Source organism: Acanthaster planci, linkage group LG01 (assembly GCF_054643075.1).
Source record: "Acanthaster planci isolate LZ-2023a linkage group LG01, COTS_SCS, whole genome shotgun sequence".
Classification (NCBI taxonomy): Eukaryota; Metazoa; Echinodermata; class Asteroidea; order Valvatida; family Acanthasteridae; genus Acanthaster; species Acanthaster planci.
The window spans coordinates 1,955,910-1,973,735 of record NC_141777.1 but is presented as its reverse complement, the minus strand read 5'-3'; the positions used below and the strand labels follow the sequence as shown (position 1 = coordinate 1,973,735).

Here is a 17,826-nt window from a genome sequence, read left to right as displayed (position 1 = left end):
AAAAAATCTCTGGTTCTGGGCTAACAACCCTCAAGGGTGCTGACGTCTTCCAGACAAACCCAACAGCTCATGTCCTTGGTATTATTTTATCCAGACAATCCGAATGAAATCTGGCAGACTCGGCTGGGTCTAAAGATACTTTGAAGGCGTGACTGTTTTAAGAATGTGGGAGAGGAGTGCGACGAGTGAATGACATTATACACTGAATTCTGATGCTTAAATTACCCTTTATTACCCCTGATCTCTTAGTAATACACTTCAGCAGTACACACATTATGGTTAAGAGATATTTCCTCAGTGTAACTTCTAGCTGCAGACGTGCTTTGATAGAAAATAATGTGACACAGTGCAGCACAGAAACATCCGATCCATTTATTGCCTCAAACTTCAACATTTAACAGTTGTGCGTACTTCGACCTCACACACTTTCACTGATGTTCGCAAACAATCATTGACGTTAAACAACAGAATTAATGACCGTCCACGATTATTCCCGATATGTCCACGATTGCCAAGCGAGTTCAAAACATATTGGAAGCCTTCCAAAAAAAGTTAAAGTATGAACAAAAGAGGACAATAGGAACGTCCACGATTGCCCAAAAAAACATGTTTGACTGGGATCTGAATAAATCAAAATGGGCAGTAATGCCCGCCTTATTATGAGGAAGTAATTGATAATGGTAATTTTGGGGGATAGATTCATAGCATTTGCTTGCTATGAATTTATTTGGCTTAAAATTCTGCAGCAACCTGATGTACTGAGTATGCCAAATTTCAGGACAGAGACAACACACCAAAGTTCAGTTTTGAAAGTGCCAGATTTGCCAAATCTTTGCTGAAATCAAGACTGAAACTTTATCCAAAGTAGTAACTCAAATATTTATACCCGCTCATTATAAACAAGTAAATTAAGCTATTTAAGGTTAAAAATCAATCAACGGAAAGTTTACTGTTGATTCACAAACTTGGTTAGGTAATGAATAAAGTTATATAACTAATTCCATAAGAAGCAAAAATAAATCCAACCAGAATATCAGATTTGTGAAACATGTAAGTAGACAGAAAACATGAGAGGCAAATAAAATGTGACAAAGTTGCTTTTTGTGGTGTTTTTTTTACAACTTATTGGATTTCAAGCTGTTTACTCCAAAACTGGTCTATTCTGCCAACTGCCATTCTCAGGGGGGAATCCAGGGAGTGTTAGCGAGTTTGTTTTTGCATTCAATTGGGGACCCTGAACAATAGAGGACAATAAGGTCCCCGATTGACAGAGGGTCCCCAATTGACAACTGTGTACAAAATATATGGGTGGTCTTCTAAAAAAGTTTAAGTACAAACAAAAGAGGAACAATAGGAGGTCCCCAGTTGCAGGCAAATACACACTTGGTTGGGTGGGTGGGTTGGTATGAGTGAGAGGTTCAGGCCCCTCAGAGATATTTTGTGTTTGATTGTTACGGATAGGACACATATAAGTATTACATCGTTACTGATGTACGAACAACAAGTCTTATAGAAGGTAATTTTTAGAATTCTCACCATAATTGTTATTCATTTTTTTTGCGTCAGGGTAACCTTAACCCACGTCTCGATCTGCAACTTCTTCCACATTGTTAATTAACAAAAACAGGCAGGCTAAGAAAAAGGTGACACCAAAAGAAGCATCCAATACCCCAAAATACACATGTACACTCTGATTCATGCATTGTAGTTTGTGAGACGACAAATACACAAATAAAAAATAAAGTAAAAAAAAAAAAGGAAAAGAAAGAAAAGTTAATTATACCAGCCAATACCAAAATCCCTTTCCCTTTTCATAAAGTGGCGTTATCATTCTCCTCTTATGCTTCCCAAGTTCTATTATAGATGTGCTTTGAGATGCTTATGTTAAATCTATCGCATCAAGTATACAATGGGCCATCATCACTGTATTGGTTTTTTGACTGTCAGCGAGACTTTTGTTATAAACAAAGTACAGGATTCTTTGAACTTATGACTTTTCTTGTGGGTTTTGTTTTTGATAATCTTTGTAAAGCAAGAATGTAGTTTGAAGATGTCTCAAGCATTGTGTACGCTCAAATCCTGTTTCTATCCTAAAGGCAAATCAGCAAGTCGTCATACTGAACTTGCCTAAAAAGTGACAGTCATTCTCAAGGAACTCTTCTTTGGAAGACTCTTTTCTGTCAAACAAACAAGGAAACTCATGTTGCCATTCCATCATTGATCTGTCTTGCTCTGCAGTGTTGCAAACGTTTGGAGTTGTCTGCCTGTGGATGGTGTGAGATTGTCCCAGTACTCCTTGTCTGTCCTGAGAATCCGAGGAAAGATGGGAAATATTCAGTTTTCTATGGAAATATTCAGTTTTCTATGAACTTGCACTTTAGGAGATGTGCAGTTGGGAAATATTTCGAGTTAGCTCATTGCTGCTTTCATTGGACAGCCATTACTGTGAAGTTAAACACGTCTGTGAAGGCACATTTTTTCCCTCCAATAGCGTATCAAAACACTGCAGAATTATCATAATATCCATTTTCTTGGACAAGTTACAGTCAGAATTTCCTTGACACAGAAGAAAAGGCAAAAAAAGGCAGAAAAAAAGGCCAAAAAGTCACATTTCTCCTGTGCCAAGGGCAGGATGAATGTTGAAGTGAAGTGTAACAATTTCCAACTTCAAAGAACATAGAACACCATAACTGGGGTGGAATCTCTGAGGGGGGCAACCTGGGGTGCATGCATTTCTCTCAAGGGGTACGAAATGCTAATCACCTGTGGCTTGTACATTCAAAAGATTCAAATGGGGGCATCCTGAGGGGCAGAACTTGGCGAGGGGGGAAGAGGAGAGGGCGAGTTAGAAGTTACACCACTTTGGGTGCCTACCTCAAGTTTTCTTTGTTACCATAATTACTTAGCCCGAGAGGGGGGAAACAATGTGAGGTTTTGCATACTTACTTTACCCAATAAGAGGAACTGTTGCTCACTTTAAGAGCATCCCACGGCGTCACGTTGTAAGCTGCAGGGGGAAGGCCTCCTCGCTCATCAGACAACTGCACAAAACCAATTCAAGATATTGTTAAGGAACAATATGCTAATGTCTCCATAAAACCCAATTTACAGAGCTGTAACGATCAAAAGACGGGCTTATAACTAAAATATTAAGTAGAGACTTAATGAGCATACATATCTTTGCTCAACGATAATTTTTCTGATGCCTCATACATAATATTTGACAGCCCGACTCATGTACTATTCATTAACCATCAAGTGCCAGATGCTATTGTAGCGAAAATTAGTTTACTCCCCATATCTGCCGACTTAACTTACTTTTGTTGTTATACGAAGAAACTCCTAATTCGCATGCGAGCTCCGACGTCATGTTGTTGCTTTCATAATCTTTAAGTTGGGCGCCTCCGCTGTGCACGCATTACGGTGCAAGCAGCAATCGCACGTCGGTGCATGTTTTAGGGATTAGTTGTTCGGCGCGCTTTATCTAAGTCTTGGGCGTGCGAGTATTACTCGTTTTTGCTTAGTGCACGTTTAGGAGTTCTTTGTAGCCCAATTTGGGCAGCGCGAAATGTAATTCGTTGCCAGATACGCTGAACTTCGGGGTTTGTTTTGTTTTTGTTGTTATTGCTCGGACTCGGACTTGTCAGATTGCTGCTCCTGCCGACAAAGAAAATACTCGGCTGTTTAAACCCAAACGACTATTAGCTTGGGGGAATCGCCGCACTTGTTCATCTCCAGTAAGTTAAAGGCAAATTCTAATCATTTTACGATATAACTGTGATCATTTCGACGGGCTTCCCTCACAAATACTTAGTGGAGTGAGAGGTGCCTCCAGGAGGTCCTACATCGAGGTGCCTCACTATCCAGTGCGCCTCCAGAGGTCTTCCTCCGATTGGCGGTGCTCGCATACAGAGTGCCCCCAGATGAAGTAGAAGCTTGATTACATTTCGGAAGTCATAGCCTTGACATGAATTCCGCCGCCTTCATTCATTGATTAGCATTGTTTCTTTGATGTTCAATTAAATATTGTTAATTGTTATTGTCTTGAAAATACTTGTTTCCCGGTGTGTTATTTTGTTCATCTGTCTTGCCCTTAGACTAGGATATACTTTCCTAAAACGAATGTCCCCGCAAATTGCATTCTGCCGCTCGAGTGTAATTTGTTTAAATAAATTTCTAAAATAAGCGTGAGTTGGCAAGAGCCGAGAATCCTCAGTGCCGAGCGCCGAGCGAGCCTGCCCGACCACTACACCATTTTTGCTGTTTACCAGGCGACCGCTAAAGTCGAAAGTGCCCCAGTACCAAGCTGTCGTCTGGGAACCGTTCATGGAACAGTTGCAAGGATGCAGCATGCACATGTGACAACGACCCTAGCTATGCTTCATGCACAGTAATCATCAGTTGCAAGGATGCAGCATGCACATGTGACAACGACCCTAGCTATGCTTCATGCACAGTAATCATCAGTTGCAAGGATGCAGCATGCACATGTGACAACGACCCTAGCTATGCTTCATGCACAGTAATCATCAGTTGCAAGGATGCAGCATGCACATGTGACAACGACCCTAGCTATGCTTCATGCACAGTAATCATCAGTTGCAAGGATGCAGCATGCACATGTGACAACGACCCTAGCTATGCTTCATGCACAGTAATCATCAGTTGCAAGGATGCAGCATGCACATGTGACAACGACCCTAGCTATGCTTCATGCACAGTAATCATCAGTTGCAAGGATGCAGCATGCACATGTGACAACGACCCTAGCTATGCTTCATGCACAGTAATCATCAGTTGCAAGGATGCAGCATGCACATGTGACAACGACCCTAGCTATGCTTCATGCACAGTAATCATCAGTTGCAAGGATGCAGCATGCACATGTGACAACGACCCTAGCTATGCTTCATGCACAGTAATCATCAGTTGCAAGGATGCAGCATGCACATGTGACAACGACCCTAGCTATGCTTCATGCACAGTAATCATCAGTTGCAAGGATGCAGCATGCACATGTGACAACAACCCTAGCTATGCTTCATGCACAGTAATCATCAGTTGCAAGGATGCAGCATGCACATGTGACAACAACCCTAGCTATGCTTCATGCACAGTAATCATCAGTTGCAAGGATGCAGCATGCACATGTGACAACGACCCTAGCTATGCTTCATGCACAGTAATCATGAACTGATAGCAGCACATTTCAGCTCCTTTTGGTAGTTGAAATCGATAATTCAAAACTTGATCCCCATTTGCTTTGCCTCAAGAGCTTAATACGTCAAGGAGCTACACTCAACTATTCACCCTTTACTATGTTACACTGGTATACTGCAACACAGCAACTTAATAGAATTGGAAGTAACTGGAAGCAATTTCTACAGATAAGAATATGCATGAGTCAAGGTATGTTGGTAATTTCAGAAATGAGGGGTCCAAAAGTGTGACATTTTGGTGTCCCTGTTACATCTGACCTTTGTTATTTGACATGGCAATATCGCCGGAATTGATTTCAAACTATTACCATGTGTTTGGCAGGTAATTTGCATTTATTCATCACTCTTGGAAATCAGAAAATGTGTTCTGAACTTACAAAGTCATATGTCAGATGTGACAGGGACAAACACAAAATGGACCCCTAATTTCTGGAATGACCCATACACAGATGCCACTGCTGTGTCAGGAGGTCTTCTTGATTCACAAATCAGATTCACCTCTGTTGCTATGGCCCGGATGTGATGCGGCTCAAATCCGCAACAACCACCAATATATCGAACGCCTAGTTCATAGGCTGCCCTGGCATAATTGTGGACGTCAAGACGAGATATGGCACGAGGCTCCATTGCTGCAAACACACAGAGGAATAACTGTTTAAAAATATTTTAAAAACCTAAAAACAACCAAGATATGTTGCAGTTTCTGAGGAATTTCAAACTGCATGTCCTGCTTCAGGACAATGTGCATGATGGGAAAAAAGGCAGTGGCTATGGTTATGATACTTTTTGAAAAGGTTCGTGTCTACTTCTGCAGTACTGCCTCAATCTACACTATTGGAAATAGCAACCAGACCAGTAAGTAACAAACTGATTTCAGACCTTCTGTCCCTTTAAAAAAAATCCTAGGGCATAACTCTGCAAAAGGGAAAAGAACAATTTGTTCATAAAGTAAACAAAGGATTTGACTGATTGAAACAACGGAAAACAGAAAGAATGAAGGGAAAACAGATGATCAGAGATGGACTCCAAACTGCTATTTTGTACATAAAAAAAAACGTGCTGACATCATCAAATCTCACTGCCCTGAAGATGTCAAAGCATAACACAGATTGGCCAAAGTTAATGTATTAAAACTAACGAATAAAGGAATCACTTCGGGGTTGATATAATGATGGAGAAAACACACTTCAGTAACAGTTCTGTTTTGCAGAATCCTAGAGGGTTCCAAAGCATTAATGAAGTGTGATGTGTGAAGTGTGAGTCGGAATAAATATAGAACTATCTGCTTACCATATGGCCAATCTGGCAGTGCATTGTAGCCTCTCTTATCGTCAACGTAACCAGGCTCCTGTGTGTGGAAACCCAATGGCTGCACCATCAGGTAAGTCTGGAGCCCTGCCTCCTTCAGGCCTTGCTTCATCAGGGCGACAGTCTCCAGGCAAATAGTCGGGTCATACATGCAATTTATGCCCACAACACTGGCACCTATGTACGGCAGAGTAAAATCCAGAACTGAGTAAGTGATCATCTGGGACGTTTTCTGTCAGCCAGGGTTAAAAATTCAGGTCTAAATGGCAAACATCAATATATTTGGTTTGAGGATGGGGAAATTAGGTGATGTCCTCCAGGTACCGCAACCAACACACTGTGGTGTCATCGAGGGCTGTGAGGTCTGCCTCATTGCTAGGGGAGCAGATCTAGAGGAATGCACACTTGAAGATGATATGGTGCACAGTTTGCGGCTCAGTGGAGCCACACAAACACACACACACAGACTTTTGAAATGCAAAGCCCCCAGTGATGCTTGTGTGGCAGAGCCAGAAATGTTTATGTTATTAAGTACACATTTTTACATAGAAGTAGTTCCCCTTTAAAAATGTTTAACTTTAGTTTAGAGTTGTTGATTTTTTTTCTAGTAGTGTGCCCCCCCTGTTTATTTGTTTAAGCCCCAGCTTCCCCCTATATAGAGTTGCCATGTGGTCTGGTCACACTCAGTGTAGCAGATCAGCAGAGACCAGTCACCTTCACATGTACCTATGTATTGTTCCTCCTAACTGGAGTGTGGTGTTTCTGCTTGAGCCCTATTCTTCTAGAAGTCAGTGATTGAAGTCTGAGTGTAAACTCATAAGGTCTATTTTACGCACTGTGTTGGGTTTGGGTTTTGAGTCTTTAAAAGTCTTAGTCTCTGGGTGTTTTTAGTCCTTGAGTCCTTTTAGTTTTTTGGCATTTTTCCTGTACTTTTTCATTAATAAATTTTTTTTGGTCCCTTTTTTGAAGTCAACTATTGGTGTCTGAGTCCTTATTAATTCAGTTTCCCTCAAAGATCCTTGGTTTAGTTAGAGTTTTTGTTGTTTTGCGAATTCCCCACAGTGTGCTTTTTTCCCTGTTACACTTGCTGGCTCACGTCAACCTCCATGTGGTAAACCCTGTGAACACTGTCATCAGTCAGGTGAAGGACAAGGACCAGAGGTGACAGAAACATCCACATCTGAAGCACTGTGTCCAATACTTGACAAACTGAGCTATCTCTATGCTATCTGCCTCATGTGCCTTTGACCAACGGATCAGAATGCGGTGTTGGATATCCATTCCACAAAAGTCCAGCTGAAGTAAACATTCTGGCTTTCTTGAAAACATATTACTCACTTATCTCATTGGGGCTTATAAAATTCACGATTCAGATGATTACTTCAAAATTTGGGGATGGTGAGTCACATCTGCATTTAGTAATGAATGTTACCTGCTTTTGCCATTCTGACAGCACATTCCTGGGGTGAACAACCAGAAGCATCACCCGTCGGAGGTATTCTCATAGTACAGGCCACAGGGACGCCAATCTCAGCCATAATCTGAATTGCCCATTCAGCCTCCTCTATGTTGATGAAAAACTGTCAGAGGACACATTTGGGTAATTCCAGATATTAGGGGTCTAAGTTTTTTCTGTGTCCCTGACACATGTGACATATGATTTTGTACGTTCAGAACACAACTTTTTAATTTCCAAGAGTGATGAATGAATGCAAATTACCTGCCAAACAAATTATAATTTGAAAGCAATTCCGGTGATATTTCCATGTTAAATAGCAAAGGTCAGATGTAACAGGGACACAAAAATGTCACACTTTTGGACCCCTCATTTCTACAAAATATCCATATGTAAAAAGCATTGGGTTTGTTAAGGTAGCCTTGATATTTTTCAACTACAGTTGAGTTCTGAATCCCTGAGCGGTCAAAGGTTAACTTGAAAATCCTCTTGAAAAGAAAGATTTAATTAAAGATGTTAAATTCTACATCTGGATTTAACCATTTCTGGCTGAGTATATCCCATCTTGGATATTGATACTGTACTTTAGTCTTGACTAAAGTACCCCTGTAGACTATGCATAAATAATCTCTTATAAATTCCCCCACTATTACCTTAAATACTGAATTTGCTTCAAGATCAAACTAGTTATGGTATTTTGGCTGAATGGACACTGTTTGATACAATGTGGTAAAAAAATGGGTGAAAGAGGGTAAAAACTGTGTTGTTGATTACCATTTGGAACAAAATAATTCATACTGTGCACGTACCTCGCCTAGAAGGAAATCAACCTTTTTCTCCTTAAAAATTGCCATCTGCTTCTGAAATTCATTAATTACATGCTCCTTGCCCTTCTTAAATGCAATGGAGGAAACCGGTGACACCGAGCCAGCAACCAGGGCTCCGCCCTCCTCTGCCACACCCCTTGCAAGATCTACCGCAGCGCTGTTGATGTCACCTGTAGTCTGGAAAGGAGACACAAAAACAACACAATGGCAAGAGAGCATATTAAACTGTGGGACTTACTAGTATTACAGAAAAACCAGAACAGAAAAGGCCCAAACAACTAGGTCAATTAACTTAGTTTACACATTTCCTTCGTTTCCTTTTGAATTGTCAGTGAAAGACAAGTTTATATTTTTTTGGCTGGAAAAGGAAAATTGGCAATTGTAGTTTGACTGCACTAACTGATCTTATTAAGCCTGCCTGTAAGAGATCACGATGTCACTGTAACAAGATAAGAGTTTTCCAAGAATTTTGAACATACTCCTTTGTGTACAATGACAAAATCTACAAAGTGTGCATTAAACTGTCTCAATTTTACTGAGGCTTAAATATTCTTGATTTCACAATGGATCTTTGGATTGTCCATTGAGGGTTACCCTACCCAACTCAGGAAGAGTAACCCTCACTGTAGAGGGGGCAATTTTTCTTGTGAGGAAATTTGATGGACCGAGTTGTGGGGGCAAGAAATCGCCCCCATAATAACCATTTTTCAACCCCCGTGCACTCCCTACAACTATGGTGCTCACCAGATTCTTCATTTTCTCATCATTGCGAAAGGATGCCACGTGCTGGAGTTGCCAGTCGGATGAGTAGAACGTTGCTGTCTGCATGACATCAGCCCCAGCTCGTAGGTACTCTCGATGCAACTGACGAACTGTTGCACATCAACAAAATATTTCTAAAAACGTCTTGCAGATAATCAATGGAATCTTGTGGGGGCGTTGTAGTGTATAATTACATAAGCTTTAACAATGAAGACTTATACCTCACGTGTACATTTGAAGTGGCCCTAATACTTGCATTGAAAGGCAGTTCCACCTCTATGGAGGTAAGATGAGAGATCTGCATAACAGCCTCTAGCTGTTATGCAATTGCAAGGTTGTTGCTGTGCATTAACCTTGGGAAAAATAATTTTTTATCAGTACACTTTTTTTCTGCTAGTACACTGACACATCCGCTTTTCAGCTAATTACCTGCTTCGGGATACAGAACACATGCCTCAGGGGTCCAGGCAGCAGCAGAAACGTAGCCTCTCCGCTCCAGTAAAAACACAAAACTACCATCGCCAATGATCAACTCTCCTGCAGCCAAACGCTCAAGCAATCCCTGTAAGAGGTAAATTAACAAGGTATATATGAATAAAAACTTTTTTTATTGATGTGAAGTTAGTTCCTTGTTCCTTGTTGGACATTCAATGCTGAACAAGTAACCGTTTGATATTCAAACGTTGAATAAGTAACCGTTTGAAATTCAGGGTGCACACCCCTAGAAATGATGGAGTGCAGAATAGACAAAAAAAATCGAACGCACCACCACGCATATCCATTCACATGTACCTTATTTACATGTACATGCCCTTTCACAATGACACAGAACTCTCTCACCAGGAGGCAACCCTGGCCATAGGGTTTTGGTGGTCAAACAAACTTGGAAATGTAGGTGATTTTTTTTACGGCACTATAATTATTTGAGAGAAAAACTGTCTCTTCTATCTGCTGTTTTCCTATTTCAGTCAATCAAAATCATATACATCAAGCCCATGTACTGGGTCTTAACCTATATTCAAAGTGTTTCTGTACACTTTAGAGACCCAGCTGCCTCCATTTCAACCTTGGACAATGCAGTCTTCAAGGGTCACAATGGCTTTGACTTAAGTCTTGTCGGTGCAGTTATTTGCTTGCAAACAAGATAGGAAAGCGAATGCATCACATCACTCTTTTCCCATATCCAAATGAAATACCCAAACCCCATGTCCTGCCTAGAGATTACATTGAATCTGATCTCACTGTTTTCCTCAATCAAGTTGACTCCTTGCAACATGTGGCATGGGCTTTTCCAGGGTCAAAAAACCTCAAACTTAGAAAGCGCAGTTTGTATTTTGTCCCTTTTTGTCCTGAGCAGTTGCCAAACGTCAAAAGGTTACTTGTTCAACATTAAGGGTTGAATGTCAATGAGGTATTCAACTACGGTAACTCCACACTGCCCTTTTTTTGCATTCTGACAATCCCTGTGCCCATTTGCTACCTACACATTACCACGTGTGTAATAGATGTTAAAGGCTATTGCACGTTGAATGTCAATCAGGTGTCCAACTACGCTACCTCCACACTGCCCTTGGCATTCTCTCAATCTCTGTGCCCATTTGCTACCTACACATTACCACGTGTGTAATAGATGTTAAAGGATACACAGTGGCTGCAACCAATATGTTTAATAGAAGCCTTCAAAATGCACCTTTGTGTCTCAGTTAATCTTATTTTCAACTTTTGTTTCTTTATTACAAAGGTAGTTTACAACCTTTTCGGTTTTTATGTTAATGAGTATTTCGATTCATGAGCAAAGCTGTGCTGTCATCCCAAGAAGGAAGGCTCTATGTCACATTGATTTGCACTAAACTGCATGTACATCTTCCCTTTATGACTTCAGAGGAACAGCACCCTAAATTTTCCAGGAATTGGCTGATTGTTTCAAAATGTGCTTTTCAAATAGCATTTGCCTAATAGGAATGTAAAAGAATTTTCATATAATGAAAAAGTACAAAGTTCCAGAAAAATTGCATCTAAGAAAACTTCATTCAGTCTACTCTTAAATTCCGGTCCAGTAAAATTAAATTGAGACTAAAAGTATTTCAAAGATATAAGTTTTGATTTTCGTATCAGGTCATTTTCAACATGGAAAACAGGAAAAACCTCTTTGTGTGATTCCTCCATTTTCATTTCAAGTAAGATAAAAGAGAAAAATTGGTTTGATTTTCTTTTCCTTTTTTATTTAAAAAATGAAAGACGCCGGAAAGATTTTCACACGAGAACATTACTTAACATCCTGTTCACATTGGACTGGCCCAATGGCTTCAATATTTTCATGTTGTAACATTTAAAGACATTTTATCATTTTCTGATGACTCATAAACACTGCAAAGGAAGATCAGTGATAACTGAACATGGAACTCTTACCAAAATGACTTCTTTTTTTTGATTGCTGGCTTTTTATAATTTTTTAAATAAAAAAATGACAGAACATAGCGTACATGGAGCCATCGATATGCAGTCTGTTTCCCGTATGACCTGTGTAATGTGTGGCGCATGGCAAACAGTTTCTGTGCTACTCTGGCCCCGCCAGTTAATTTTATTCTGTCAGACTGGTGTATGCCGAAATTTTTTTTTCAAGGAAATTTTCCTTGAATCAAAATACATGTAGTTCAGAAAGTGGCGGGGGGGTGCACACTTGAAAATTTTAAGCAGCGTAGCGAGTGGCAAAATGCCAGCAAATTCATGTAGTAACTAGAGCTTATGTACTTCAGGAAGCACGGATATATCAGCCGTGAACAGCTTTTGGAAATGTTGAAGGTGCACACAAGTTGACTACTGGCAAGTCCAGCTTAAACATGGTCATTCCTCCTGCCTATGCAAATGGTGTCTAGTGTGGTTCTGGAAACAGGCTTTGCACAGAATTGGCTACATATTAGAGGTACGGACCAGATTCAATTTTTTCATCGCTGCACGCGTGAGTGTCAGGGACACCGCGGTACACTGCCGTAATAGCATCAGCGAATCTGTCTATCAATAGTAGTGTATACATGAAACGGGCAACACATGTTGGCCAGTGGCTGGTTAGCGTAATGTGCGTTGCTGTGTGAGGCTAAATACACGTGGTACATATACATTCACGGATCTTGGCTGAATAACTTAGTAGACCATGGTTATGTTTGATCTAAACTGAGTGACCTCCACGGACCACCAAGTGACCACAGGCTGCATTCTGTGTAAACTGTACAAATAAGGCTTGCTGCAGAGATTAAAACGATCAAGTTTTATATTTTGACAACCAGTACAAAAACATCTTGGAAAAAAATGACTCCACTGACCATTAGGTGACCATCAGCCGAATTCTGTTAACCACCCACATGGTGTTTCCTGCAAAGATGTAACCGCCCTAATTTGAGATTGATTGAGTAATGACTGGGGTGAGAATTGTTATGTTGTATTTTTAATGCGAATGACCACTAGTGAGCACTTGGTGACCCTTGACCCTGTACGCTGGTCAATTAGGACAGAAATCGTGCAAAGGAAGATTAGTTTCAGATGTGGCTGAAATCGGCAAAGAAAGGTGGCAGATACCGATAGATATAGCCAAACTGGCAAGTATTCGACCATGCAATGAAAGAAAATGATCCCTGATGACCATTAAGTGACCAGTTGCCAAATTCTGTGAACAACTAATCTGAGGCTTGTTCCAAAGCTGTAAATGATTGATTTTGACCGTAGTTGGACCAACACTGTGGGGGGTGGAAGCAATTAGTTATTTTGAAGAAAAAGACCACTGCTGACCGATAGGTGACCAGTGGCCAAATTCTACGAACACAGTTTAGGACACTAGGTCCAGAGATATTATTGACTAAGTTTGACAATAATTGGCTCAAGATTGTGGAAGAAGGAATTCGCAGTTTTGAAGAAAATGACCACTAGTGACCACTAGATGACCACTGTACAAATTCTATAAACAAATTTTAGGAGGCATGGTCCAGAGATGCCACTGACTGAGTTTGACAATAAGTGGACCGAGGTTGTGGAAGTAGCATTTAGTAATTCTGAAGGAAAATGACCACTAGGTGACCACTGGCCAAACAGGCTAGCGAGCCAAGCTAGATTATGTCCAAATTTGCCTGAAATCGGTGAATGAATTTGGAAGAAAGAAAGTGGACGATTACAGTTCTCAGCGCGCTTCGCACGGCTGATATGTATGCGCTGTATGCCCTGCACGGTCGTATCAATATTTACCACGGTCCTTCATGTATACTATCTCTAGCAAAAAGGTAAACATTTTACACTCTCTCTCTCTTAATCTTCACACCAAGATTGCAAGGGTAATTTTACCAATATAGGCCCTACATGCTGTTTGAAGATAACAGACAGACCACGAACTGTCCTTTCTCTATGGACTGACCGACCGAGTGCCCGCCCGCCATCACTAGGCAGACACTCCCTCTTATTTTAATACATGATTTACATGCAGCGTACAAGTTACAACAATACTAGCGATCTTTAACACGTTTAATAATGAAAACAATACGCCGGACATAATAATTAATATGCTCCAGACCCCTTCTAAAATTTTAGACACAAAAAGGGCTCAACAAATGACTTTTAACAATAGTCTCCCGACAAGGCGACTTAGAACTCGGACTACAGGTATTGAGTACAGCTGCGGAAATTTTACGCTAGGTGCTATCATATCTCAGCATGATCATAATGCCGGTCTTCCTTTGAAATAACTCATTTTAGTTTGTGTTATAAAGCTAATGTACGATCACACTTCCCATTTACAACTCACTTTTGTCATTCTGCTTGGGTGACCGTAAGGCATTAACTCACACCATGGAGGAAGGAACACACTAACTCTCCTGCTCGGTGATCTGCACGTTGTTGAGGCGGACGGCTACGGTCGTCTCTTTACTTTCTATGCGTGGCCGGATAATCCAATGTCCTTTTTTCACTCAATGAAACCTCAGGCCGACCTACTGACCCTTGAAACGGGTCGTTGCTTTCTGTGCTTGAACAACCCCGCCAGGCCACCACGCCGTGCGGCGAGAGCCCAGTGTCCGGCACGACCCACGGCCGGTCAAGGAATTGGCACATATGTCCAGGTCTTGGCGGCTCGTCACTAGTGAGAGATTTCGTACGGTACGGGGGCCGGGGGAGACTTCACGGTTTCGTTCTACGTGCATCTCTGTATCTCGTGCACAATAGTAGGCAGAACACAAATCGCTGCATGCATTCCGTGCAGATCGAATTAATAAATTCCCACTTGCTTTATTTTCTTTGCGGGGGGGGGGGGTTGTCGTCATGCGGTAAGATGGCTCGGTAGAGGTGCTGGTCAACTGTTCCATCTTGCCAGTCACTGGCTTTTTAGCATGTTGTTTTTTATATCCGTCATCTGATTGTTGTGGCATGTCAAATGTTTTATGTATATGTTTTTAATGTATTAATTTTTCTTGTCTTGTTTTACAATAGCCAGTGGAAAAGTGTAATCAAATAAAATATATGTAATTGAAGTATACAAAAGGATTATTTGCTCGCGGTTTGGTCCAGGCTACAGTTGGTAATCTTTGTATTTGGGACATTAAAACCTCTACCTAATTACGTCTACATTTTTGTTTCGCTTCATTGAAAAAAATGGCGTGTCTGCCATCCCGTAGCACTGTTCAAGGTCCACGAGAACCACGAACCAAATTTTCGAGGGCAGGGGAGGGGAAATTTTTCGGTGGGGGGTGTCAAAAATGTCGGAACTTCTATTGTAACTTTCTGTGACTTTTCTGAGGGGTGAGATAAAGGTTTGGGACATTTTATTTTTACGCAGGAAAGTCACTCACAATCAACTAATTCTGATTTCCCCATCCCCAAATAGTCCTATTTCTATGGCCCCTGTTGGCCTCCGAGATCCACACTGTATCAGTCCATATGGCTGCTAGGCCACATCTTCATATGGCCTGGCATCTGAATACACACATTCTTATGATCTTGCCATTTTCGTTTGTCCTGTTTTCCTTGTTTTTTCAGTGAACCAAATGTATTGAGATTTGGCATGGGTCAACGTCCTCAAAACATTCAAAGGCTTCGCTTTTTAAATAGATTCCAGGATTTAATAATGTCACAAAAATATTGAGGTTTACCTGAGATTTGTCTTACAGCGGGCAAGAATTTACCATTTTGCAAGCGAGTTCAGTCTGGATTGCTTAGGGAATTAAAAAAGATACTTCTTGCACAAAATGCATTTGAGTAAGTCTTCTCACCTGATTTGAAATAAATGTTTGCACAGTCTGATGAGGTTATGTGAGTTAAGCAGATTAAAGAGGAGCTTCAAATATTGAATGGTGTAGCTTCCATTATCGTGTCAATATTGTGACTGAGTTTGGTCTTAATTAGCTCAAGGTTTCAACTTGAACAGATGGCTGTAAGCTCGTTATTAGCCTTCTGTATCAGTTAAGAAGGTAGAATTTCCTGGTTGGACTTTTCCCCATTTTTGAGGAAATTAGACAAAATTTGTATGTTCAAAAAGGAGGCAGGACTGTTTAATTTCAGACTGTTTGAAGTTGATTTGGTTGTGTTCTTATTAATTGATCTAGGAAGAAGCTGGGAAAAAACTGATTTGTTTTGAATCTGTTTTTGTCCTCAGCTGACACGCTTGACACAACGATTTCATTTTCATTCCACTGTTTCTAAACATAATCAAATGCAATCCTGTCCGTGTTGCAGTGTAATCCTTGTCAAGTAAAAAGTTGACAGCCAACCATGAAGTGTGAACAAAGCTCAAGTAAATATGCACAAAAGTAAAATAAAGAAATCAACGGAAACTTCATGTTATCCTATTTGTTTGATGAATGAAATTATTTGAAAGGTATTTGGCCAAGTCCTTTTGTCCAAAAAACTTCGTGTACAAATACATGAAAGTCTGAAGTCATCCATTTAGCTGTAAAGTAATGTTTGATACAACACCAGTCCCTGTCTGTTGGCTTCAACATCAGGAGCACCTTTGATTGTGTCATTCAGGCTTATAAATACCCCATTTGACCACAAATACACCCACACAAATAACTACTTCATTTGCCATAAATTTACCAGAAGACCGTACATTATATGTCGATATCGTGCACACTGCATTGCATGCAAAGGCCAAAAATGGTGTTTACTCATTTGGATGAAGTAGGGGGCCTACAGCCATCAGGTGCACCATAAAAACGCACTGCCTGCAAGCACGGACAATGATGTTTCCTGGCAGTTTTTACTAAAGATCGTATAGCGCCGCAAAGCGGCGCCTTCGGCGCTATACGATCTTTGATTTTTTACTTTCAAATGAAGCGTGGCAGCTTTGAATCAGTTATTTTGTTGTCAGTGTGCTTTGTCAAAAATACTTGCCCTTTCAGAGTGAGCGATTCACAGTTGGAGATGGATCCATATACATACCCAGGGTCAGATCGGGGGAGGGGTGCATACCCCCTTTTTACCAAAAACAATAAAATAAATAAATAAAAAAGAAGAAAAAGGAGAGAGAAGAAAAAAGTGGGGTCATCCTGCCTGAAATTGCACCAGAGAGTGCCTGCAATACAAAATGGCTCCGGCCCCGGTGGGGGGGGGGCATACAGGCATTTTACCATTACTGCTTTAGTTCATGCCCCTCCCCTTTTCGAAAATCCAGGATCACGCCCCCCTCCCTTTGGAAAATCCTGGATCCGCCCCCATACCACATGTACCTGGCATTTAAAAAAAACACCACATTTTAAGGGGGCCAATATCATGTATTTTACATGGCAAATGACGTGGGGTGGCTTTGAATCACCTCGTTCTTATAGTAGTCTCTGCCAGCAAAACCTACTGCTTCTATAGTATGCTGCATTGTGTGGCTCATGACATGAGCATGATAAAGTGCAAACTATGAAGCACCATAGGAGCATATTTACAGCCACGACATGCTCAATAGGTGATGCAGGGGGCATGCAAACAGTATCTAATTATGCTTGAGAAGAGAGCGGTTTCCATCAACACTGAATGATTCTACTGCATAATGTGCAACAGTTTTAATAAGGCAATGATCGCTGCTTGGTTGTGCATTTCGGCTTTTGTTTTATAGATTTACGGCAGATTGTTTGGATAGCTAGCAATTTTTGGTATTCAGGCCATTTGAACTACAAGAATTAGCATCTAGTTAACTTGATTACCTCGGCCATCTTGGTGAACTATAAAATACACTAGCAGGCAAGCCAGTCCAAATGCAATTTTCTGATCTGCATAATTAGGACAACAA

At 40.9% G+C, this 17,826-nt stretch overlaps 1 protein-coding gene across 1 annotated transcript; it reads right to left on the bottom strand.

The window, feature by feature from the left end:
* Positions 1-207: 207 nt before the first annotated feature.
* On the bottom strand, positions 208-14,804 carry LOC110974267 (betaine--homocysteine S-methyltransferase 1-like). Its single transcript, XM_022225795.2, has 9 exons — positions 14,359-14,804; positions 10,002-10,134; positions 9,555-9,682; positions 8,793-8,987; positions 7,960-8,107; positions 6,510-6,704; positions 5,718-5,848; positions 2,947-3,041; positions 208-2,305 (listed from the first exon to the last, which is right to left on the bottom strand). The coding sequence occupies exons 1-9, from the start codon at positions 14,389-14,391 to the stop codon at positions 2,215-2,217; spliced, it is 1,149 nt and encodes a 382-aa protein (XP_022081487.2). The 5' UTR covers positions 14,392-14,804; the 3' UTR covers positions 208-2,214.
* Between the last annotated feature and the right edge of the window lie 3,022 nt (positions 14,805-17,826).